The 13,074-nt window shown below is 40.6% G+C and overlaps 2 protein-coding genes and 2 pseudogenes across 4 annotated transcripts in view; all 4 read left to right on the top strand.

The window, feature by feature from the left end:
• The window catches only part of LOC144655222 (uncharacterized), a 102,964-nt pseudogene extending 98,325 nt beyond the window's left edge, over positions 1 to 4,639 (top strand). The window contains exons 2-4 of the transcript XR_013571050.1: positions 1,832 to 2,398; positions 2,995 to 3,531; positions 4,031 to 4,639. The product of XR_013571050.1 is annotated as an uncharacterized LOC144655222 (transcript). The remainder of the gene's footprint in view (positions 1 to 1,831; positions 2,399 to 2,994; positions 3,532 to 4,030) is intronic.
• Positions 1 to 4,859, top strand: part of LOC144654013 (uncharacterized) — a 71,018-nt pseudogene extending 66,159 nt beyond the window's left edge. Inside the window, exon 5 of the transcript XR_013570862.1 lies at positions 4,645 to 4,859. The product of XR_013570862.1 is annotated as an uncharacterized LOC144654013 (transcript). The remainder of the gene's footprint in view (positions 1 to 4,644) is intronic.
• Positions 4,860 to 7,295: 2,436 nt separating this feature from the next.
• Positions 7,296 to 9,171, top strand: LOC144654012 (uncharacterized). Its single transcript, XM_078514135.1, has 3 exons — positions 7,296 to 7,497; positions 8,733 to 8,947; positions 9,058 to 9,171. Exons 1-3 carry the CDS (start codon positions 7,296 to 7,298, stop codon positions 9,169 to 9,171), a joined length of 531 nt encoding a protein of 176 aa, XP_078370261.1.
• Positions 9,087 to 11,571, top strand: LOC144655238 (angiopoietin-related protein 7-like). Its single transcript, XM_078515460.1, has 3 exons — positions 9,087 to 9,344; positions 9,874 to 10,410; positions 10,967 to 11,571. Exons 1-3 carry the CDS (start codon positions 9,278 to 9,280, stop codon positions 11,569 to 11,571), a joined length of 1,209 nt encoding a protein of 402 aa, XP_078371586.1. The 5' UTR covers positions 9,087 to 9,277.
• Positions 11,572 to 13,074: the final 1,503 nt, after the last annotated feature.

The following is a 13,074-nucleotide window of genomic DNA, read 5'->3' as shown; positions in this document are numbered from 1 at the left end:
TTTTAACCCTTAATATGCTGAAATTTCTCCAAAAAACAGGTTTTTTTTTAACCGTTAATCGATTTTCTTGGCTCTACGGTCCTAAATTTCTCTAAACTTTGCTAGAAATGCACTTTCTGACACTGCAGTAGGTTTGTGATGCAATTTCCATGTAAAAATGTACAACATTTTACTTGGCGCATGCGCATAAGCCAACATTTGGACTTTTTTTCTTTTGCTGAACCGTTCCGATTTTTTTCCTTGCTTCTTTCCTTTTCGTTTTTCTCTACTTTTTTATTCTCTCTATCTTTTACTCTGTGCACCCCTTCTACTGGCCTGAAAAGTTTTGATCTTAATCAATGCAAAACCCTGGAAAGGAGACCATGATCAAGTACGGGTACGTATATTGGCCTGTTTTAGCACCAATTTTACACCAAAAACTGATCACGTTTTTTTCCGATTAGCTCTGTCAGAATGCAGTCAATAGTCATGACGGACACTCCTGTGGAAAGATCTATCCAAACTCTATAAGTTGCACGTCACAAAAATCTGCTGACGTGTAAATTGGTAACGTCATAAGTGGTTGAATGGCCTTTCCTCCAAATCCCGGAATGATCCGGACTTAGCATATTAAGGGTTAAGAGTTCTTTCCAATTTTTCAGCAGGCATCCCCCATCCCTTTCATATGGGAGTCCCGCCCGAACAAAAAACTAAACATCTAAAGTCCGTTGCAGTGTGACTATGCCGGCCACAGAACGTTTTCAAGTAGTGCGGATCCTAATTGTGAACGAAACTAGTGGCAGATCGACTTCAATTTCATCTCATCTCATTTTCGAATTGGCAGTTTGATTGAATTAGACTTGAAAACAGTGGTATTATTTCGATCGTAGCCATATAGACACCTCTTTAACAGAGGCGGCGGAGCGTTTTAGAACGTGGGGGGCTAAAACTGTCCCAAAAATACTCGGCAGGTTTACATATTTGGAGCAACTTTTTTTCCCTTCTAGCAACTTTTTGATATCTGAGCAGTTTCTAGACCGAAGATTTCCGAAGATTCTCCGATTGTTGTTCGAAGGTCATACGAATGTTTCCGATCGTTTTTCAAACTTTTCCGAAGATAAACGAAGTTTCCCGTGACTCCAAGGAAGGCTCCAAGGTGGGCAGGGGAGGCTACAGCCTCCCCTGCTCCCCCTGCCTCCCCCCCTGCTCCACCGCCTATGCTTTAAGACGGACACCTGGTGTTGGTCCCGTCCCGTCCGTTTTTCAGTCATTTTACTGTAACTAAACTCTTTGTAAGACGGACACACCTATCTAAAACGGACAGTTGGAGCCGGTCCCGACGGAGCCCGTTTTAGAGAGAGTTGACTGTATAGATTTTAACCCTTTTCCTTCCGATGGCTTGGGAAATATCTCACTGAGGACTGTGAACGAATTTGTTCCGGGATTTGTTTTGTTGTAGACTACGAGTAGTCCTTCATTTTTCCCAGAGTCAGTCACGACGAGCGCGGAGGTCGAAAAAAAAAATCATTTTTTTGCCCTCGCGCGTCGGCTCCTCGTTTAAAGGAAATTCCTCCCGCGCTTTCTTGAGTCAGTTTACACGTTGTTGCACAGAAGACTTCCGCTCGAGGCCTTCAGTTATTTTGAGGCAGGTGTTTTACGATATTGCCTCTCTGAGCGCAGGCCTACCTGATAAATGTGAAAAATAAAAATAAAAAACTTGTGCTATCTCGATTCCAATGTTCTTGACTGCTTAGTACAGAAGAGAGGCGGGTTTTGGTTCCCAAACAGAGCAAATAGTCAAAAAATTTAAATCGACGACCGAGGTAGCATAACAGTGTTTACTTTTTTTCAGAAATTCCCGTCTCTAATGTAAACAAACCAAGTTCGTCAGCTGAAAAAAGGAATCCGCGAGATGCTGAATCCACCAAAGGAGACAATGGCGTTTTAGCTCCAGAAATACAACCACAAATCACCAAATCCGTCCACGCTGCAACACAAAAGATCTGCACTGGCAAAAGTCAGATTTGTGTGCAGGGACCTCCGGGAAAGACAGGACCACAAGGACCACAGGGCCAAAAGGGTGAGCCTGGAGAACCCACCTCACTGACTCCGACTGCCCTGCAGCCATTCAGGGGGCAGGCCGCGGATGTTATTTCTGCCCCTGGGATTATCGTGACGCCGGCAGTTCGGACCGTTGCCCTGGATCAGCCCGCCGTGTTGAAGTGTTCGCCGGAGAAAAACGTTGACGCGACAGTGTCGTGGTCCAAAGAAGATGGTTCCCTCCCTAATGGAAGATATTCCATCATTAAAGGAACACTTTATATCAAGAATGCGACAGTCGGTGATAATGGAATGTACGTGTGTACAATTCGTACTGACCAGGGGACCGCTCAGGCTTCTGTTACACTCAACGTCCAAGGTAAATAAACTTATATTTCGACTTTCTCAGTAGAAAAAATAAAAAACAAATTTAATCGCAAGTATAAAATCGAACCCGTCGTTCAAGAGCGGGCCCTTATAGTCTGACTATTATTAATAAGAACTTTAAGTTTAAGTTAAGCTTAAACTTTATAATGTTTCAACTTTCTCAGTAGAAAAAATAAAAAAACAAATTTAATCGCAAGTATAAAATGGAATCCGATCGTTCAAGAGCAGGCCCTATAGTCTGACTATTGTCAATAACAACTTTTTCGTTTATCCTTGCGTCTATCTTTTTATAATTGGAAAGTGATAACGTGGGCTTACAATTTAGTATAAGACTATGTTCCCATTAATTTGGAAATAATTGCACATAAAAAATGCTGAAAACTGCAAAATTGGGCTAGACCACATGTCGAATGCATGTTTTAAATTCTGTTTTTCTGAATTTTAAAGGAGTTCTATCAATCCTCCCCCCTCTCCCTTGAATATTACTTCAATATTATTGAATATAAGTTGAATTTATGTAATTGTGACTATTATCTGCATATATATTGTTTTATATACAAAATTAAAATAATTGTTTCTCGTGCGCAGCCCGTCCTCTGATCTCCCTTCCCGCTGGACCGATATACGCCGAGAGCGGAAAAGATGTCAAGCTCCCTAAGTGCTGGGTCATCGGATATCCCCCTCCGGTGTTATCTTGGACCAAACTCTTCGATCAACTCCCCAGCGGAAGAGCCACCGTCCAAGGTCAGACCTTGACCATAACAAAGACGGACAAGAAAGACGCTGGAACGTATATCTGTACTGCTACCAACGTCATGGGCACATCGCACGCCATGACAGCTCTGATAGTCAACGTGGTGCCTCAGTTTACAGTCAAGCCGCCAGACAAAATAGAACTTTATCACGGACAGACAGTCACACTGAACTGTTCCGCAGATGGACACCCAGTACCCAGCATCACGTGGACACGATGCAAAGGAAACCTACCAGAGGAACGCTCTCAAGTGAAAGGCGGACAACTGAAGATAAACAGTTTGACAGCTAAAGACAGTGGGACCTATATCTGCTCTGCAAGGAGCGAGTTCGTTCATGTGGAGACTGAGGTGCAACTCATTGTTAAAACTGGTAAGCAGTGTTTAACATGAACGTATCATCACCTCTTTTTTTTAGTTTCTTCCTTTCATCTTCTCCCTTTATTTCAGTTTCTTTCATTCGTTTTTTCTTTTTTTCTTTCCGTCTATCTGTCTGTCTGTCTGTCTGTCTTTCTTTCTTCTCTCTTTTCTTGCTTCCTCTTTATTTATGGTACATTATTCGTTTGTTGCTGATAAAGTTGGTTGACTTCTTCAGGTTAGATTTTATGTGTATTATCTAGTGATTGTGTTATCTTAGTTACTGCAGTTTGATTACAGGATGACTAAGTATTGAAAGTGGATGCTTTGATCTTGCTAGTGTCTATTGGACAAAAGACAGCTGTAAACTTTGCGCAAGCAAAGGCAATTTTTTAATCAGTCAATCAATCAATCCATCAATTAATTACCCCTGAATCTAATTAGCTAATTCATTCATTCATTCATTCATTCATTCATTAATCAAGTAATCATGAACTATCTTTTTCGTCTTTTAGCCCGAGACTGTGCCGAGCTGTTTACTGCAGGCTTCAAGAAGAGTGGCGTGTACACAGTGAACCCAACAAACAAAAACCAGTTTTGAAGCGTACTGTGACATGAAGACGGATGGTGGTGGATGGACTGTCTTTCACAAACGCTTCAATGGGTTCGTTGGATTCTACAGGGGCTGGGACGAGTACAAGAACGGGTTTGGTGACGTCAGAGGAGAGTTTTGGCTTGGAAACGAAAAGATTCATCAACTGACTGAGATTCCGAGTCAGCTGCGAGTGGAAATCAACACAACATCCAGTGTAACTAAATACGCCAAATATAGTAATTTTACGATTACTAACGAGGCATCTAACTACACACTGTTTCTCGGTTTCTATTCTGGATCAGCACCGGATTATCTTAAGCAGTATGTAAACGGCATGCCTTTCACTACCAAGGATCGGGATAATGACAAGAAGACCAGCAGCAGCTGTGCTGAATCCTACAAAGGAGCTTGGTGGTATAAGGACTGTGGCATCATTTATAGTCTGAACGCTCAATATGCAGGAAATTATTATATTTGGAACTGGCATCTAAAGGGAAGTGAGATGAAACTGAAACCAAGATCTCCCTGATCAAGGCACAGGATAAAACCCAAACACTGGACGGACTTTTTATTAAATAGTTTTGTTTTAGTCTTTTGTGGAAAACGCAAAACTGAAAATTCGAAGTTCGTTTAGTTTACAGGCAGACCTTCGATCATCAAGCGGACATACTTTTCATGTTCACGTTAAGAAGCAACCTCGTCCCAAGAGAGATCCGCGCCTCGATCAGTTTTTTAAAAAACAAAATAAAGTTGAAAGGTTTGAAAGTTGCTCTGTCTTTTCCAGTTTCGAAAGACGTAAAAGCACCTAAGGGATGAGTCGAAACTGGTTCATTTTCTCAATTTTTCTGCTTGAATACATTTAAGTCACAGTATAATGTATTAGTCTAAGATAAGAATTCAAAAGTCATTCTTTATTACAGGTCTTTATTTTACGTTTCCTTTTAACAGCTCGAGAAAACTTATACATTTCTCTTGCCTTTTCAATAGACCTGCTTTATTAATCCCTTTGCAGTGTGTAAGCAACTCGAATATCGTTTATCAGCAATGTAAGAAAATCGTACTACAAAAGAAGCAAGGGATGTTTTGTTTCATATGGAGCTTTAAGGTTAGTGGTAGCCTGCTTCGCAGACGTTCTTTGAGTTCGTCACGCGTTTTTGTGGGGGAGAAACGCGTGACGAGCCCAAAGAACGTCTACGAAGGAGGCTACGTTAGTGGACGACAATTTTACCTGTGTAAACATTTCAGTAGTGAGCATATCAGTTGACCACTTCTTTCAACGACATCAGGTAGATGTCATCGTAATGATGTCAAGCACGAGATGAAAATGGTCCAATAAAAATAAAGTTTTTCAAATGTATCCTAGTACAGTACTAGTTTCAGTGGTTTGGAAGTGGAAATGGTTTACAGCAGTTGTGCTTTGTTGGATCGGTACTATCACCCTATTTGAGATGATGCTAAAATAATGGCATCAAACAGATGCCTAATTAACCATTGGCAAACAAGTTATGGTCAGCTCGAAGTACTTATAACTCACAAGAGAGCTCGCGTGACTTCCATGTTTATATTTTTATCACTGAATAATGATTAGTATGTTAAGCTACATTAATGTCTTGCAAAGCTTTAAAAATGCTCGGGAGTGGCCTCATATCCACTAGTTTTTACCAATAAAGATACCGTGCCAACAAATCCTCTTAACCGACATTTAAAGAAATGTATAACATGTAATAACGGGAACTGATTCTTTAAAATTGCTACTTTGCGCTTTCAGCAACTAAGACTGAGAACAAAAAGAGTTAAGCTCGCAACAGCAATATACGACAAAAAGTGTTTCATTTATTGTGAACTATTTATTATCGATTTGCTGAAGACTTCTGTAGCAGAAACAAGTCTTAAACGAATCTTAAACGAATGAAGCGGACGTAACGTTAACCCTCATGTTCCTGTAGCACGAAATATGATCAGCTTCTTGCTAATCAATCTCCGGCGCCACGCTTTTTCTCATGCCAACTCGTTGAATCCGGAGTGTTTTTTAACAAGATCCCGAGTTGACAATGACTTTCCTTATTCATGCCTTTTTGATTTTATTATAAATTTACCGATATTATAGAAGATTTAAGAAAAAAATATGTAGTTGAGCTGCGGAAAGAGCAAACATGCCTCAACTGTTTTTTTTTCTGAGCTTAAAATTTTAGTTAGTTTTTTATAGGTGCTTTACAACAGCGGTATCATTTTCATTTGAATGTGCTTTGTATTGGAAATAAACGGTTAAGGAATCGTCCCAAATTCTAGCACGGGTGCGTCGACGAGAAATCAGTACAGCGTACAGGCTCAAGTAAAACCATTTCAACAACATAAGAAACTGGAGCCTCTCTATGGGTACCCACGGTCTTCGTTTTCTTTGCAATTTTTTTTTACAAATCTTCGTTTTTTATAAGCAGATCTTCGTTTTACGGATTGAAACGGTTTGAACGTTTATTCAGTGTAATTCGCAGTTTTCGTTTTCAGCCTTGTAATGGCTTCACGAGGTTTCGCAGCAGTGACTGGAAACCACTGTTGTCGAAGAAATCGCAGTAAATTGTTGTCAAATGCCAAAATTCAGAAATTACATATATTTTCTGTTGTGTTTACGAGTTTTGCAGTTTTATATCTGAGTGTTCAATTTGATCACGCGAATTTTGGGCAACTTCAGATCTTCGCTTCAATCTTGAGATCTTCGTTTTTTCCGCGGTGATCTTCGCGTCTTCGATTTCTTTGGAAATACCCATAGAGAGGCTGAAACTGACTCCTTCATGACCCTTAATGTCTAAAGTATAAATGAGATAACACTGAATTTTTGACTGTGAGCGATAGTCTTCTTCCGTCTAAAAAAAGGCCAAGATTGGCCAGTTCAAAACAGCATATCAATCATTTACAGCTCCCGTATAACCTGATATATGTGTAAAGTATTAACCTCAGTATTTATTTTTTTGGCAGTGAGAGCAGCAGGTTACGGCAAGCAACATTTCAAGTCCCGCTAAAACGCCTCCGAAACACCTCTGAAACACCTCTGAAAAACGAAGGCAATCTTTCAATTTGTTTTGACAAAAAGCCAATTCAACATATTGCTACTTTCCTTTTTGGCTTCATAAATTGCTAAAGCTGGGCAAAGATTTCCCCAGATGTTAGACACTACTGTACCATACACAATGACGAGTGTTGTCAGTAGCGGATCTTCTCGCCTTCTCGTGGGTTTTTGTTGTTTTGTGACTTTAATCAGCGTGGTTTTCTACAGCGTTGGTTTTATGAGACTAGCATATGAGTTAAAAGCTCACAATGAGAGAATTCTGGCTCTGGAAGAAAACCAGCAAAAGACAACAATAGTTCCAGTTTTCAAATCCTTGAACGAAGGTAAGTTGGATGGCTTGTTCCTCATTATTAACGACTTTTTTGATTCGCCTTTTAAACATAAACGCGATATTCAGTCGTCTAAAAAAGACAACCAGGAATTAATCTAGTGGAGTGCATCTCGTTTTCTCCTCTTACCGGCCTTCGGCCGAACGTAACATAAAACAAAAACGCTTAATACGGCCCAGGAACGCGAAAAAACACCACACGCGAGTCAATTAACATTAATTCACCTTTATTGAAATATTTAGAACGAGATTCATTTAGAAATGTAATTTTCAGGGCTTTATTCATAACACTTCGATTTCAACAAATTTCTTTTGTTCATCTTATGTGAACGATAAAATTAACCACGAACACATAGTGTGGTCTGCCTGTGCTGACACGTACATTTATCTGCAGCTCGCGGTCAATGTCCTAACCTTACATAATATACTAGCGACAAGCTTGGATTATTTAGGGAAAATACGTGGCGAAAACTAAGCCTCAAAAGTAGCGATAAAGAATTTAAACATTATTGAGAGCGGGGGGGGGGGGGGGGAGAGGGGGTGAATAGGCTCGCGGATTAACGGATTTCACCTTAAAATGATAACGGATTGCGGATTTCTACGATAATCGGAAATGCAGATGTTGAAAATACAGTGGATTGCTTATCGATTGATAATTTTGGCGAGGATGGATTCTAGACTCTGTTTGCTTTGAAGCAGTTAGGATCGTGGATATTAAACAATGGTTTAGACGATCGGCTTTTTGTCTAGCTATTTGCTTTTTCGGTCAAAACTAAAAAAAAAACACTTCAACCTTGTTCCATTGGAATTTTCGTGTAAACAAGCAAAAATGGAAAACCTCGCGATAAGTGGGCATCAAAAATTCCCGGTGAGGGGCTCCCATATGCAAGAGGTGGATATGCTAGTCGTCTTACTTAGGGGTGTAAATTTCGGATTTTTTGGTATCACTTAGGGTGTCCGAGCAAAACGGCAATTTCCGCCCGAGGCCTTTTATTATTTTGAGTGAAGTGTTTTATGGTTCTGTCTTTCTGAGCGCAGGCCTACCCACCATAAGTGTGAAATATAAAAATAAAAAACTTAGGCCATCTCGATTTTTATGTTGTTATCTTCTTATAATACAAAAGGAGTTGAAAGGCGTCATTTATCCCCAACAAGAACAAACACACAAATTCACAAATTTTAAATCGACGATCGAGGCAGCATAACAGTATTTACTCCTTTTTTTTTCAGACATTCCCGTCGCTAATGTTAACATAACCAGTTCTTCAGCTCAAAAACGGAACCCGCGAGATGCTGAATCGTCCAAAGGAGACAATGGCGTTTTAGCTCCAGAAATACAAGAACAAATCACAAAATCCGTCCACGCAGCAACGCAAAAGATCTGCACTAACCAAAGTCAGATTTGTGTGCAGGGACCTCCGGGACCACAAGGACCACAGGGAAAGGTTGGACCACGAGGACCACGGGGCCCTCTCGGACCCCCCGGGATAAAGGGCCAAAAAGATGATCCTGGAGATCCCACCTCACTGACTCCGACTTCCCTGCAGCCATTTAGGGGGAAGGCGGGAGATGTTATTTCCGCCCCTGGGATTATCGTTACGCCGGCAGTAAGGACCGTTGCCCTGGATCAGTCCGCCGTGTTCAAGTGTTCCCCGGAGCGAAATGTTGACGCGACAGTGTCGTGGTCCAAAGAAGATGGTTCCCTCCCCGCCGGAAGATATTCCATCATCAATGGAACACTTTATATCAAGAATGCGACAGTCGGTGATAATGGAATGTACGTGTGTACAATTCGTACTTATCAGGGGACCGCACAGGCTTCTGTGACGCTTAACGTCCAAGGTAAATAAACTGAAGTTTCAACTTTCTAAGTAGGAAAAGTAAAAACAAGTTTTAACTTGTTTAAAAACACCAAGTATAAAAGATCTCGATCGAACCTGATCGTTCATCAACAGACCTTATTGTCAATAACAAATTTCCTCGTTTTTTCACGCGCCTATTTTTTGTTATAATTATTGGAAAGTGATCTCGTGGGCTTCCATTTATACTCTTTAATTTAGAAATAACTGCACATGAAAAAGTATGATAAACTGCAAGCTTGGGCCAGACGACATGTAGAATGCATGTTTTAAACTCTGGTTTTCTGAATTGGAAAGTTCTTCTATCAACAGTCAGTTTTATTTACTTGAATATTATTTAAGTATAGCAATCTTATTATGAGTACTGATCTGCTACTGTATATTGTTTTATACACAAATTAAATTAAAATAATATTTTTTTCTCTTTAACGTGGCAATGTAATTGTGAGCATTAACTGCGACTATATATCGTTTTATATACAAAATTAAAATTATTTCTTTCTCATGCGCAGCTCGTCCTCTGATCTCCCTTCCCGCTGGACCGATATACGCCGAGAGCGGAAAAGATGTCAAGCTCCCTAAGTGCCGGGTCATCGGATATCCCCCTCCGGTGGTATCTTGGACCAAACTTTTTGATCAACTCCCCAGCGGAAGAGCCACCGTCCAAGGTCAGACCTTGACCATAACGAAGACAGACAAGAAAGACGCAGGAACATACATCTGCACTGCAACGAACGCCATAGGTACATCGCACGCCATGACGGCTCTGATAGTCAACGTGGTGCCTCAGTTTACAGTCAAGCCACCAGACAAGAAAGAACTTTATCACGGACAGACAGTCACACTGAACTGTTCCGCAGACGGACACCCAGTACCCAGCATCACGTGGACACGATGCAAAGGAAACATACCAGAGGAACGCTCGCAAGTGAAAGGCGGACAACTGAAGATAAACAGTTTGACGGCTAAAGACAGTGGAACCTATATCTGCTCTGCACGGAGCGAGTTCGTTAATGTGGAGACTGAGGTGCAACTCATTGTTAAAACTGGTAAGCACTCTTCATCGCTCACGTATGCTATTTTTTTAATGTGTTGTTGTTGTCTTTCGTTCAGCTTTATTTGTTCTCTTTCTTTCTTTCTTTCTTTCTTCCTTTCACTTTTACTTTTTTTCTTTGTTTATTTGTTTGTTTGTTTGGTTTTTCGTTTCTTTCTTCCCCTTTATTTGTATAGTTCTTTGTTAGTCGCTTCTCCTGTCAGGGGATCGGAGGGAGTTTGATTGATTGATAGATTGATAGATAGATAGATTGATTGATTGATTGATTGATTAATTGATTGATTGATTGATTGAAGTTAAAAACTTCTTTACGTGAAAGGCATAATTATACATAAATTATGCATAAGTAAATACACTAAAAATATCTACAATTAGTGAAATCTAGTCAATAGTTAGCTGCTGGACAGATTTCCTTTAAATATAGTTCTAGATTTGGACGCTTTAAGATCAACAGGTAGTGAATTCCACAGAGTTCTTTATCTTCAGAGGGAGGGGGAGTGGAAGAAAGGGAGCGTACAATTCCATCATAATTTTATATATTTTGCCTCTAGCCCGAGACTGCGCCGAGCTGTTTTCTGCTGGCTTCAAGAAAAGTGGGGTGTACACAGTGAACCCAGCAAACAAAACCAGTTTTGAAGTGTACTGTGACATGAAGACGGATGGCGGTGGATGGACTGTCTTTCACAAACGCTTCAATGGGTTCGTTGGATTCTACAGGGGCTGGGACGAGTATAAAAACGGGTTTGGTGACGTCAGAGGAGAGTTTTGGCTTGGAAACGAAAAGATTCATCAACTGACTGAGATTCCGAGTCAGCTGCGAGTGGAAATCAAAACATCATCCAGTGGAAATAAATACGCCAAGTATAGTAATTTTACGGTCACTAACGAGGCAACTAACTACACGTTGTTTGTCGGTGTCTATTCTGGCTCAGCAAAGGATAGACTTATTTCCTATCATAACGGCATGGCTTTCACAACCAAGGATCGAGATAATGACAAGTGGAGTAACCACTGTGCTGTAAGCTATAGGGGAGCTTGGTGGTATAAAGACTGTTACCAGTCAAATCTCAATGCTAACTACGGGGACAGTTCCTATTATGTGTGGCACTGGTCCCTCAAAGGAAGTGAGATGAAACTGAAACCAAAATCTCCCTGATCAATGCAATTATTATTTCCAGAGTTAAAGAAGAGAAGAAAATAACAACAAGAAAATTGATAGTTATTCAATAAATTGCTTTTTAATTGGCTTGTAGAATGCTTTGAATTCGTAGCTGGTTTGAACGGTTGCCTGGCTTTAATCATCAAGCGACCAGCATGTCTCTTCGTGATGTTCGTCCCTTCCAGATTTGAAGAGAAGCTTTGAAATAGAGAAAGGAGTGTTTTGTGTTTATATTTTTGACGCACATAGAGCTTTTAGATAAGTAGACGACATTACATCTATGGGAAACCACTTTTCACACCAGCATGTCCCGAAGGTTGTCAAACAAGAGATAGAAATAGTCTAATAAAAGATGTATTTGCAACGATGTTATACAATCATGGTTTATGTCTGACTGGTTTACAGAGAGGAGGGAGCAATTGTAAAGCTTCAGGTGGGGTGTCAAGGGTTTATTAAATCCTTGAAACCTTTTTCAGACCGTAACAAGCTGATTTCCTTAGAATTTTAAGATCGTACCCCAAATTTGTAATCCCCATTTTAGAACACCTCAAAGTCAAAATAAGGCCTAGGCTACGAGTTGTCCTTCTCTTTTTCAGGTTCCGTCAAGTGGGCGTGCGCGCGAGAAATTTCCTAGGTACGAGGCAACGCAATTTTTTTCTTCGCCCTCGCTCGTGGCATCATCTCGTGTCAAGTAATTTTCTCGCGCGCTCGCGTGTTCGCCCGCTTGGCTGACCCTGAGAAAACTGAGGGACTGCTCGTAGTTTAAATTAGGCCTAACGTGACAGTAGCCACGAAAGAAATACTAGGTGAAGATTAAAGTCAAAATAACATGCACACTACAGATCCAGAGCAGTTGCTAAGGAATTGCTCAAGATGGTATATATTTTGTTACAAGCGATTTTGGAACGTTTTTTTTTTCATCTAAATGGCGAATTACATTTCGGGGAACACATGCTTTGAAAAAATATTATTGTGCGCGCGTAACTAGTGCCAGTCTCGAACCAGGTGTTAAAACTTAACTCCTAAATCTCGGAGGAAAGAGGGTAGCGTTTCGACATTTAAGCCTGTATACAGCTGCCGCCTTCCCTCAAAAAAAGGGAAATGGGAGGGGCGGCTGTACACAGGCTAGACAACATAGTATTCTTTATAATCCTACGTATGCAATTGTCGTTTACACAAAAAATGGAAACGCTACTAAAGAAAGTCTGAAAATATTGATGTTTCTTACGTCATATCAAATAAGGCCGTGATTTGAAACTTTTGAAGGACTCTTCAATGGAAAAAACCAGGCACGCATTAAATAGACATTAGTCTATTCTTAACAATGTAATCTCTTCGGAATGCCAGGTTTTCTTCATTCAAATGACTTGGGTCTTAACATCATCTGTGAGGTTTTCAGCGTCTGCAAGCTGTTTTTCCAGTGGTACCACACTATTCCTTTAGAATCCTTTCTCCCTGCTCCCATATACTGTCCGTTCAGATTTGAGTCATGGCAGCTCT

This window comes from Oculina patagonica, chromosome 5, assembly GCF_052425735.1.
Source record: "Oculina patagonica isolate OP01 chromosome 5, crgOcupat, whole genome shotgun sequence".
NCBI lineage: Eukaryota > Metazoa > Cnidaria > Anthozoa > Scleractinia > Oculinidae > Oculina > Oculina patagonica.
Note: the sequence above shows the minus strand (reverse complement) of the source record. Positions and strands in the feature narration are given on the sequence as shown.